We start from the raw sequence: 12461 nt of genomic DNA, 5'->3' as shown, positions 1-12461 counted from the left end.
ATGTTATGCTATATCCATCTATCTAGTAGTTTACAAGGTTAGATAGATTTATATAATCTGATATAGAAGATCCACAAGATTACAGAGCTCCAATACTGTAGTATTATAGAACAATACTAAAATACAATACCATTTATGTGAAAGAAAGAAAGAAGGCAGGAAGAAAGGAAGGAATGGAAGAAAGAAGGGAGACTAGATATACACCTACACACCTTAAGGTATTAAAAACAAGTCTGCAAGGATGCACTAGAACATTGATTACTTCTGAGAAAGAAATGGCATCAGAGTGGCATGCAAAAGTACAGGTTTGGGTGGGGAAGTGATGAAAGCTTTTCTCTTTTCTGACAATGAGAAAATGTTCATATATATCTTATATAATAAAAGAACTTAGAAGGAAAGAGGACGTGCTCAACCATGTCACTGAGTAAATAGGTAGATAAAGCCTGAAGGGACTCCATTAGATTTAGCAGTAAGAGCATCACCAGTGACTTGGTGGAATGCAGTTTTGCTGGAGTTGTGGGAGCAGGAACCAGACTGCAATGAATGTAAGGATGAGAAAAGAAAGAGTATGGATTACTCTTTCAAAAACTTTCAAAAACTTAGCTATGAAGAACATACGAGAAACAAGGTAGTGCCCCAAGGCGGGTGTAGGTTGAATGCAAACTTGTAAAATATGGAAGCCACGCACATAGGTGAATGCTAAAGGAAAGAGGCCAAAAAAAGTGGAAGAGATTGAACATAAAGAAGAAAAGGGGTAACATAAGGCAAGATCCCTGAGGAAAGGCTTGGGATCCAGAACATGAATGGAGGACGACTCTCAGAGAGTAGAAGGGACTCCTCTTCCACTGGGAAGCAGGACAGGATCAGGGACACATATACTGCAGAGAAGTGTGTGCTGCCAGATGGCAGGGAATAGCAGAGTATAAGAATTATGAGAATTCTTAACCTGTGAACTTCATTATCTCTAAGTAAGGTCATTTCCTAAGAATACTGTGGGATATGGTATAGCAGCTGGCTTGAGGAAGTGGATAAATACCTGAATAGTTGTGAGAGGGAGTGATACCTAACCAGAGAATCATAGGATTGATGGGAACGTAAGCCCCCAGCTGTGGTTGGAAGCCATAAGTTCCTGTGGATAGATACTCAGCATCCTCACTGTACATATAGATATATAAGGTAGGGAGTTAAATTGATCCAAGATTGGGATTTTATCTGATAGGTGTAGACAAGGGGAGAATGGCATGAGAGTAGTTATGTGCTGATAGATCCCAGGTTCTGGTTTAATAGGAAAGGATATAAAGACAGGAAGGGAGTGATCACTGTGGGGGAAAAATCCAAAGTATCAAGGGTCTATAGCAGCAATTCTTAGCTGAGGTTGGTGAAATTAGAATAACCTGTGGACTTTTTCAAGTTGCACTCATCATTCCTGTCCTGAGTATTGATATTCTTCCCTGGCGGGCATTCCCTCCCTTCACCTCTTCCCAATTAAGCATCACCTCTGTAGCGAGCCATTGTCACTGTTGGCAGCATGGGGGTATCCCTCAGGCAGTGGCCTGGTAAGGTTCAAGAGTAGGCATTACTACCCTATTTAAAGACTTCAAAAATTTAGTGTCATATCAGAAATAGTTTATTGTTAAGATAGGGGTATATGTATTTTGTTTTGTTTTATCTTATATTGTATTTCACTTAGATAAGTAGAAATATCAGTGAGTTAGAAATCATTTTTAAATCTGCTTTCCTTTTTAATTTGAGCAGTGCTGGTGACAGATTTGTTTCTCTCTTTGAATTCCAAGTTGCAAAACCTGTAATGACACTGAAAACATGGAGTCATCACCTGGAAACATTTTGGTTTTGTTTTTTTTTTTTTTGCGGTACGCGGGCCTCTCACTGTTGTGGCCTCTCCCGTTGCGGAGCACAGGCTCCGGACGCGCAGGCCCAGCGGCCATGGCTCACGGGCCCAGCCTCTCCGCGGCATGTGGGATCCTCCCGGACCGGGGCACGAACCCATATCCCCTGCTTCGGCAGGCGGACTCTCAACCACTGTGCCACCAGGGAAGCCCACCTGGAAACATTTTGTATCCAACCACCTCAACTTTAGTTTTCCTAGAGAGTGTTTAGTAATGATGATTTTTTTTAAAAACCTGTTACATGTTTTAATCAAAGAAACAGTACCCAAATATAATCAAGACATAAGCCTTTCTATACAGAGTGACTTTTAATTTCATTTTTGAGTCTTGTTCTTTCTTTATATTGCCTTCCTTGTTATATTTGTTTGTCTTCTGGTAAATCTTAAAATTATGGTCTTTCTCTTTAAGGACTTGAATATTTTTTTCTCTCTCTCTCACTGCTTCCTGTCTATTTCTTTAAGGTGAGAATGCAGGAAGATGCAGCTCTCCTAAACAAAAGAATAAGCACTCAGCCGGGGCTCACAGCACTTCCCGAAAATCCAAACACTACACTTCCACCTTTCCAAGATACATCTTGTGAGTTGCAATCGCGGATTGACCCATCTCTTGGTCAACAGGTGAAGGATGGCCTCATTGTGGGTGGCCAAGGTGATGCTTCCATAGATGCTATTTACAAAGCAGTTGTTGATGCAGCCAGCAAAGGAATGCAGGTTGTCATCACTACTGCAGTCAACAGTACAACTCAGATCAGCCCCATTCCAGCTCTGAGTGCCATGAGTGCCTTCACTGCTTCAATTGGTGACCCATTAAGTCTCCCCAGTGCTGTCAGTGCGGTCATTCATGGACGAAACATGGGCAGTGTTGATCATGATGGTAGGCTGAGAAGTGTAAGAGGGGCTCGGCTGCCCAGCAATCTGGACCATGGGAAAAACTCAAATGAAGGAGATGGGTTTGAATATTTCAAGTCGGCAAGTTGCCACACATCTAAAAAACAGTGGGATGGGGAGCAAAGCCCTGGAGGGGAGCGAAACAGGTGGAAGTGTGAGGAATTTTTAGATCATCCAGGCCATGTCCACAATAGTCCTTGTCACGAAAGACTCAACAATGTCTCTACACTGCCATTTCTGCCTGGGGAACAGCACCCAATACTGTTACCATCAAGAAACTGTCAAGGGGATAAAATTCTGGAGGAAAATTTCAGGTATAATAACTACAAAAGAACTATGATGAGTTTTAAGGAGAGACTAGAGAACACTGTGGAAAGATGTACACACATCAATGGGAACAGACCTCGACAGAGTCGGGGCTTTGGAGAGCTGCTGAGCACCACAAAGCAAGACCTGGTCCTAGAGGAGCAATCTCCGAGCTCCTCAAATAGTTTGGAAAGTTCTCTGGTCAAAGACTACATCCATTACAATGGAGACTTTAATGCCAAAAGCATTAACGGGTGTGTACCTAGCCCTTCAGACGCTAAAAGCATTAGTAGTGAAGATGACCTAAGGAATCCAGACTCCCCCTCTTCAAATGAATTGATACATTATAGGCCAAGGACGTTCAACGTTGGCGACTTGGTCTGGGGCCAAATCAAAGGACTGACTTCCTGGCCTGGAAAATTAGTAAGAGAAGACGACGTTCACAGTTCTTGTCAACAAAGCCCCGAGGAAGGGAAGGTATACCAATCTTTATCCATTGTCAAATACTAACCTTTGTTCAGATATCAATTATTATTTTTTGTTATCATCACTTTGGATTCTTCATGACTCATTGAGGTCTCACAAACTTCTGGAGCATAAAATGAAGAGGGGATGGTTGTAGTCACCAAAATGTCGTATCGTCAAGGGGTGAGTTGTGAAGCATTTGTAGATCCCACTAGGGCTCAGGGTGGCTCTAACCCAGGAACCAGATTTCCAGAATTTTGTTAACTTTGCCTTCCTTCCTTGCATGTACCTAATTCTTCATTCATACACAGAGAATGAAGGCAAGTGGCAATGATGGGAGAAAAAAAAATATGGTGGTTGCTGGAAACCAGCAGTGTGGCAGAGGTAGGGGTCCTCCCAGGCAGCAGGAAGTGCCAGGGGACTGCATCTCTCCCGTATGCTGACATGTGACACATAGAGCTGGCAAGAGGGTAAAATTGGGGTGCATTGCAGCCATTTCTGGAAGCAGCAGGTAACATCTGAGTTCAGAATGGAGTCTCCTTTCAGGAAACGGTTCTGGGTCTTTATAACATATGGAAGTGTTTAACCCCATAGTCTGGTTCTACTTAACACAATCTGATCACATAAATTCAATGAAAACTTCTCCATGAAACTACCATTCAATTTAGAAGAAATTAGTAGGGGTCTTCTGAGCTTCTTTTTCCCCCTCACAATTGGTAGAATTGACTCACTAGGCAAGAAATATGCAGAATGTTTAAAGTAGGTAGAAAAATTTATATCCGAGCAGGAGGAGATAATAATGTACATTCCCCACATATGATGAAGAAACATGTAATTTTTCATCTCCTTAGGAAATAAAAATTCCTCTTACAGGTATATATTATTCTCTTAAAGAGTATATTGTATAAAGCTCTTTCAACTCTGCTCAAACTTCCACTGGCATTTAGGTTTCATGGCAAAGGAAACCAAAAGCATTCTTGCCAGCACAATAAAAGGATTGTCTTTCTCCAAATGACCAGGAGGTCCTTTAACCCGCTCCTTATAATGCCTAATGTATACTTGTCAGGATACACTCTGGGCATAATGTTTCTACCTTTGATAAGAAAATGAATTCCATACTCCTATTCACAAAACATTTTATTCTCTAATCTCTCTGAGACCAATCATTCTTTAGGTTGATAAACCTAAATATTTTTGACAGTTTATTCAAAATATAATTAGAAACAGCAAAACTGGGCTTTTATGATATAAACGGACCTGCTACACATACAAGATGTAGACATTAAACTGTTTTATAATCTCTGTGCAAATGAAACCAAGTCTTTTTTGCGTGCCATTTTACCAAAAAAAAGCTTAACTAAGGAAAAGATTATGGCCTCACTTTCCTGGAAACATTCTTCCTGTCCTAAATGACTTGTCTAAATATCTTTTTATGTCCTCAGGAGAATAAAGGCATGTACTTTCAACACATTTCACATTAAACAGTGGTCCTAATCTTCTGCTTAGTCTGTGTTAGCAAATCCCTGAGATTTGAGTTCCTCACTGATGTTTAAGGAGGTGCACTTAAAAAAAAAGAAATCATTATCTAAGAGTCCAAGAAACATTTATTTTACTTTATTTAAATACTCAACTGATTTTCAGTCACTATAAAAGTGGTTCAAAAATCCAGATTCTTCTTCTTTATTATAGACAATAGGTGGATTCCTAATAGAGAGCATAAAATTGTTTCTGTAAATTCAAATATCCCCCCTCCCATTGGCTGACATTGTAATTTTGCATTCTCAAAGCTTTGATATCAAAATCTTGATATCAAGATACACTAAAAATACTTCCAATAAATCAGAAAAAGTAATTGAAAGCAAACATTTAGAGGTGAAAAACTGAAAATTTATAATAAAATATTAATGATAACACATGAAATATTTATCTGTCATTAAAAATCAAGGTATAACAGCCTTAAAAGCTCTAGGGCACTTAACATTTAAAAAAAACCTCTGGTCTTTTCAGGACCTACCTCACTTTTGCACATAAAAAAACGAAGTGCTATTTCACAAACCCTTTTTCCTCCTATAGTTCACCAAACAAAGGAAAGGCTTCCTCATACCTTATTTAATGATGCCCAGCTAGCCAAACCCTGTTCTCAGTTGATAATACCAAGAAAGGTGAAATTTCAAACACAGATCTCTCTGACTTCAAGCCAGATGTCCTCTGCCTCATGTCTTGGTGATCCTGGTCTACCTAGAAAGGATTAAACTATGGTTAATATCTGTGTAAGACAAAGCATGATCTATTTGAAAAGATCTCCTATAAAACATGTTTTACAGTAAAATTGGTTTAAAATTGTGAACCAATTATGATGTACATTTTATTTACATAGAACTCCTTAGTCCTCACAATATTGGATAAAGTCTTCCACGTTTATAACTAGACTTCTGCTTTTAGAAAGGTAAGCAGTGTATTAGGTTTCCTTCCATATACTGCCTGACATTTTAATGAAGTCAAGAGAGGAAGACAGAGACTGACTTCATAAACTATTTGTTTATTATAGTAAAATCTTATTAATTCTGTCTTGCTGATGTGGAATGTGGGACCATTTTCCCCAGTATGTGTCTCTGTAGTATCTCAGAAGAAAAGGTTCGCTAAACAGTTTGCTTACACATGATTATTTAAAACCTTCTTAGCCTCTCAGATTTTCATACTAGTATTTCTGTGTCCACCCAAGTATGTAACTTAATCCAAGATCCTGTCAGACCCCACCAGATAAAATCTGTGTTAACTCAAGTTTTAGAATAGATTTATTATCTTACCTCCTCCCATCCCTCACATCTCACAAACTTATCATTTGTTTTCTGTTACAATCTTTGTTCTCAGCAAGTCACTTCAAATCCTTTTTGGAAGCAGGCAAAGTAGAAAAAATAATAATAATTAATGAACACGATTGCAGGTTACTAGTTCAGAGCAAGCCGGGCCCCTCTCATGTTTTCAGGTTGCATGAGTGGTCTCTGGACTGAGAGGTCAGGGCTGTGATTGGAGCAGGCGCTGAGATCTTCAAGTTGTCCATAACCTGATACTTTAGCCAACTGTTTGTCATGATAGTAAATGACTTGGTCAGCTTAGAAAGACATTTTTAATCTTCCGTGGGGTGTTAAATGTAGCAGAATTACTAATAATGCATTAGAAATGTCCTGCAATTTCTGAGATTCCTTTCTAGGAGGTATGATTTCTAAATATCAAATACTGTGTGAACACAGTCCTCAGAGAACTAGAGAGAAAGCCAGGTGTGGCAAAAAGAGGCCTGGGCTTCGGGCATTCTTGTGTGGGCTTAAACTCACCTCTGCCAGTTACCTAAATGGTCCTGAATAGGTATATTAATCTCCAGAGCTGAAATCTCCTCACTGCTCAAGTGGGAATATTAATTCCTACTCAGAATGATGTTTAAGAATTAAATGCATTACTGTAAATAGATGGTACACAAAAGAGGCTCAGTAAAAGTTAGCCTCCTCCTCTCTGTTGTCTATATTAAACAACCTTATGTATATGTGCTGCCGAAGCAAGTACTGTATTAAACAGCCTTAGGGATTTGGATTCCACCATTATAGAATTGTGGTCATTTGACCTTCATTATTGTTTACCTATGCATAATCTGTGTAAAAAGGACTTACTAACCAGGCTGGGGGTGAAAGGATAATAATAACATATTTAATGAATGAAATAGTTTATAACTATTTTTTCCGAACCTCAGGACGTTGCATACAAATTGGCATATCTGATTATAAATTACTATTAGCTGTTCATGTTAAGCAGGAGTTCTACTTGGAAGCATTTTAAAGCACTTAGTTTGTTGAGTGAATTTGAAAGCCCCCCTCTCCTCAATGTTTCTAAACACTATAAACTCAGACTTTCTTCCTCTACCTTCCTACCCCACAAAACACTCAACAATAATTAGTAGAGATTTTTAAGTCTGTGTAAAGTTGCACTGAATCACCCCTATATAATACTGTCCCAATATTGAAGCTATGTGACAGCACCGAAGGACGTTATGTGCCTTATATAATACCATTCAGGAAGTGGTATCTCCTTACTAATTCATTTTTTCCTTTGACTATCAGTTTGTAACGAAGTACATTCTAGAAGATATTTATACTTTTTCTAAAGAAGTGGTACAAGCTTCTATCTGAGCCATGAACCCTTTATAGTTTCAGATTTAGTGGCCAAGAATAAGACCTCAGTGCTTAGTCATGGCTGGAGAAATGTACTGCCAGATCTTGGCACAGTATTAAGGAATTCTTGGAAAGGAAAATGGCTTCCACTGGGATTATACCTATACACTATGATGTACAAACATTTTAAGCCTGTGCAACTATGGGGGGTTATGGTTATCTTTATGTATTTATTTCAATAACTATTTTAAAACAGGAAAAAAATGCTCTTTTTTTCCAAGATATATTTTGTAATTATCACCACCATCTTTGATCTTACATTAACTAGCCTAAAAGGATTGACTATCAAGTAATAATCAAAAAATAAAATTCTTATTTTTTTCTGAGTAGATTATTTTTACTCTTTTTGCACACTGTCCCATTGGTCTTCATATTTCATTGTTACATTCGATGTGTGTTCTGACTCAAGCCAAATTTAGGAAAGAATTTATTTCTATATTGGCACCGAAATGTTCCCTTTCAGTGAAATGTTTGTTGCTGTTGGACAGGTAGAGACATCTCCTGATTACCCAGAAAAGTTCTCCATGTTGGTTCAACACCACTTGGTTAAATGAAGACATTTTTAAAAGCAATGGGTAGGGTGCTCATCCTCTAGACTCACACTTTGACTTTTTTGCACATGGTTATATTTGACAGGTAGAGATTAAAGTAGCTCTCTGAATGGTTGTTTAAAACAGAAAGAACTCATCATTATTAAAACTCATGCTAAACTTTTTTTGACACAATCACTTTCTGTATGTCAGTTCAGTATCACATGCACTCACGTTTTGATGTTATGGAGCAAAACCAGAGATAGCTTACAGTGGCATTCTGGGGATGTGTAACTTGAGAAATTGAGCCTGGGAACTAAATTTGGGAGGTATGCCCTCCTGTGAGGTTTAAACACTGTTACTTTGAAGAACATTCTTTCTGGGCTTGATTATCAGGGTTAACTATTTATATTCTTTGGTACTATCATTCTCTGTTGAAAGTGTTCTTTGTGTATTCCCTTTGCCTTATGTATTTTCTTAACCACTTCTGGAAATGAATTATTTTCTCTATACCCAGTCAATATCCACAATATTTTGGCTGCATTTTGGCTGGTGGGGCGGCTGGGGCAATCAATGCTCTGTAGCAACAGAATCTTTTTGAGAAAGGAGCAAAATCATTTTTGCAAAGGAATAAGCAAGATAAAATCCAGGCAAACAAAGTCAGTGCCTGATCAAAATTTGAAAGGTAATAAACATGAAAAACTAGGTAACATCAAAAATATGAATATTAGGGAAAAGACTAAACTGAGTACAAAGCTTAGGTAAACTTTAGTAAATTGTGGAATACCATGAATTATTTTTTTTTCTGAGAAAGATTAAAGAGGGAAAGGAGGACTGTCTCCATTCATAGATAACTGAGACCAAGCACAGAGTTCTTGAACTTGTTGATACAGTTGTCATATGGTTAGTAGCAAATGAAATCTCAGGTATGAGGCAAATACATGCTTCTGTTATATGGACTTTTAAACAGTGTATCCTTAGAAGTACAAGTTTATTCAAAACATTTAATTCTATATGTCATATAGATCTATATGAAATGTATTGTCATATTTAGAATAGATTTACTCTAGTCCTATAGTATAGTTCTCTAGTACTTAAAAACGCTGCTATCTGAACTGAAGAGGAAAGGAAACCAAGAAAAAGCCTCAGATAATGCCACCGACTAAAACTGTAATAATATGGATTTGCTTAGTCCCTTTGAAAAAAGTTGTGATTCACTTTATGGATTTTTCCTTAAGTGCTATTGTTGGAAAATTAGATTCATCCTTTCTGTCACAGGTGAGTCAACTCTTTACCCCCAAATTATTTGTTTATCATTAATTCCCATACTTGCAAAACTGTTGAAATATTGCACTTAAGTTAGCAAGACATTTTCAGCTTGAAGATTAAAATAGTTACTATTAAAATAGTTACTATTTAATAAATATTTGATAACAACAAACCTAATAAATGCCTCCTATTTGCTTATTGCTTCAGAACTGCATTTCCCAGACTTCAGCTCAAGTCACATGGCACCTGTACTATTAGTTAAAAATTTTCTTTAAATTCATTTACTCATTTATATATTCATGCAACAAATATTTTGGGCACGTATTATGTAGGCACTATTCAAGCCACTTTAAAAATAACTTCTAGTCTTATTCTAAGATATATGTGAAATCATAGGTATAATGTTTTCATGTTTTTCTAATATAAATTTATATGGGTATATAACTATTAAAAATGATTAAAGGTCTGTCCATGTTCCACCTAAAACAATTTCACATGCCACCGGTGGCACTTTGGGAAAGACTGCTTTGGTGTTTATAAAGCACCTTCCTATTTATAATCTTTTTAGATCCTCTCCATAAAGATGTGCACAATTACTTCCATTTGGAGCTCAGGGAAGTGGCATTCCTAAGGGCACAAGTCACAAGCAGTTAAACCAGGCCCCAACCCTGGTCTCCTAACTCTAAGCTTAGTACTCTTTGCATGATACCATTCCCCCAACAACAGGAGCTGATGACACTGTAGAAATGGGATGGGAAGTGAAGAATGAAAAGGGGCGATTGAGGTCAGCTGTTTTATCTCTGTTATGAAATCTGTGACTTGGCTCTGCTCTATCCTTTGACCTTTGTGTGACAGCTTTGCCCCAGCACTAAGTACCAGCAAAGTAATCACCAAGAGATTTAATCCTGTTATCAGGGATTAAAACCTGTGGGGAGTTTTGACATCTCCTCTAGTTAACTGGCTCTATTCAAAAGTGATCTAGAATCTTTGGTCCAGGTTCTTCTAATACTTACTATACCTCGCTTTCAGAGGGTCACTTTGGCTCTCTGAAATGTTTGTGTCTCCTTTTGTCATAGACTTACTTCTGAGATACACTACATGCTACTGTGCTGACCCCAGATCAAACTTAATTAAATTACCAAATGTTTAATACGTGCCTTTTGAACAGAATAAGCAACCAGAGCTTCAGACTTGTTCAGAAAACTCAAACTTCCACCATATAATATTGTCTGGCTCTATGGGTATGTTTCTAACCCTACAGACAGACTACAGGACTATTTATGTCAAATAAAGAATCTGAATGAATGAAAGAAGGGATTTAGTATTCAACATATGTGTATATTGATACGTGAGGTAATATATGTACTATAAATACCTATAAGTTCTGGATATCTTTTTTCTAATTCTAGAATGACATATGTGCAGAGTTATACCATGATAGCCATTACTGTTAGCATCATCACTGTTAGAATGAGAATATGTTGGCAGATTATTGGTAAAGATACATTATAAAGTTCTCCCCCAATTTCTCACCAAGATAGGAATCAACTTATGGAGCTTCTGCCTTTTGGGTAGACAGGAATATAAGATTATGAAATTACAGATTAAAATAGTGTCTTAAATTACTTGCTCCTTCAGTGTAAGTTTTATTTTAAAATATGTATGTGTTTAATCTTTTTAATGTTATATTTATGTATTTGATTCCCAGTACTTTCTTCATTTACCAGTTAGCTAAGTACTTTATGAGGGAGTATTCATTAAATCATTAAATATGATTTCTATTTGACTAGAGATGGAATTTATTTTGTTGTTCCCTGATACCTTTGGTGGGGGGGGGCAGGTATCTTTAAAGACTTTCTTGAATATTGTGGAAGTAGATGAATATTTCCCCAGAACAAACACACCCACTTCATGTATTATATTTCATAATACAGAAGAGTACTAAACTTGTGAAACCAAATAAACTAAACATTTACTTGTGGATATGTATGATCTTGTCATCTCAGAAATACAGAGTGATGTGTGTCTTACTTATATTTAGTTTCAGGAAGCACCGTCATTGCTTTCTCTTTCAAGGTCATTGAATCCTTTATAAATAATGTAATTTATTATGAGATACCATAGAACCTTAGAGGCATATTTAAATGAAGAAATCATGGTAGAGAATTAGTTCAAAAAAATCACCAGGAAATTATCCAAGTATAAAAAAATTTTTGAAGATAAGTTTGAGCAAGTATCATCTAAATATCTATAAAACTATAATTGGATTTAAAATAATTGGACCTAATTTTTTGAGTATTGTGTATATACATATATACCTACATGTGTATATATGTGTGTGTATATGTTTATATATATACCTATATATATTATGTATATTTCAATGTATATTAGAGTTGGTGTGGTGGAGAGAGGCTGCTTTGGAGTCAGGTCTGAGTTTCAGTGCTGGCCATGTTGCTTAAACTCACTTAGTCCCATCTGTAAAGTGACAAAATACTAGTGTGCAGTATTACCACATTAAATAATAAAAGAGAACCTTCTACATAATAACTGCACAAGAAATGCTTTTACTGCCCCTTATTTCTTAATTAAATACAAAAATAGATGATTTTTTAAAAGTAGTTCAACCTAACTTAGTTTTTAAAATTAAGACCAATTGGGTGAGTTTTCATTGTGATGTGTTGCTTTGTTTCACTGTGAACCTGCTTTCTGTTGCCTGCGTCAATCCCTGCTGAGATCTCTCACTACACCAGTTTGTGTCTAATAGAAGTTTATGTTACAGGAGAGCTTTCTCCTGGCTGCCAAGAAAATAATTTAAATATAAGCAGAATTAGCTATAAATTACATAAATGTAAGGTGTGAAATATCTGTCATACT

The 12461-nt window shown here is 37.0% G+C and overlaps 1 protein-coding gene across 6 annotated transcripts in view; it reads left to right on the top strand.

Annotated features, from left to right (window-relative positions):
• The window catches only part of MBD5 (methyl-CpG binding domain protein 5), a 154892-nt gene that overhangs the window by 127770 nt on the left and 14661 nt on the right, over window positions 1-12461 (top strand). For all 6 annotated transcript variants that reach the window (XM_032637477.1, XM_032637481.1, XM_032637475.1 and 3 more), the window contains one exon: window positions 2369-3577. In XM_032637477.1, coding sequence (XP_032493368.1) covers window positions 2369-3577 — 1209 coding nt within the window. The remainder of the gene's footprint in view (window positions 1-2368; window positions 3578-12461) is intronic.

Source organism: Phocoena sinus, chromosome 7 (assembly GCF_008692025.1).
Source record: "Phocoena sinus isolate mPhoSin1 chromosome 7, mPhoSin1.pri, whole genome shotgun sequence".
Lineage (NCBI taxonomy): Eukaryota > Metazoa > Chordata > Mammalia > Artiodactyla > Phocoenidae > Phocoena > Phocoena sinus.
This window is presented reverse-complemented; position numbering and strand designations above follow the sequence as displayed.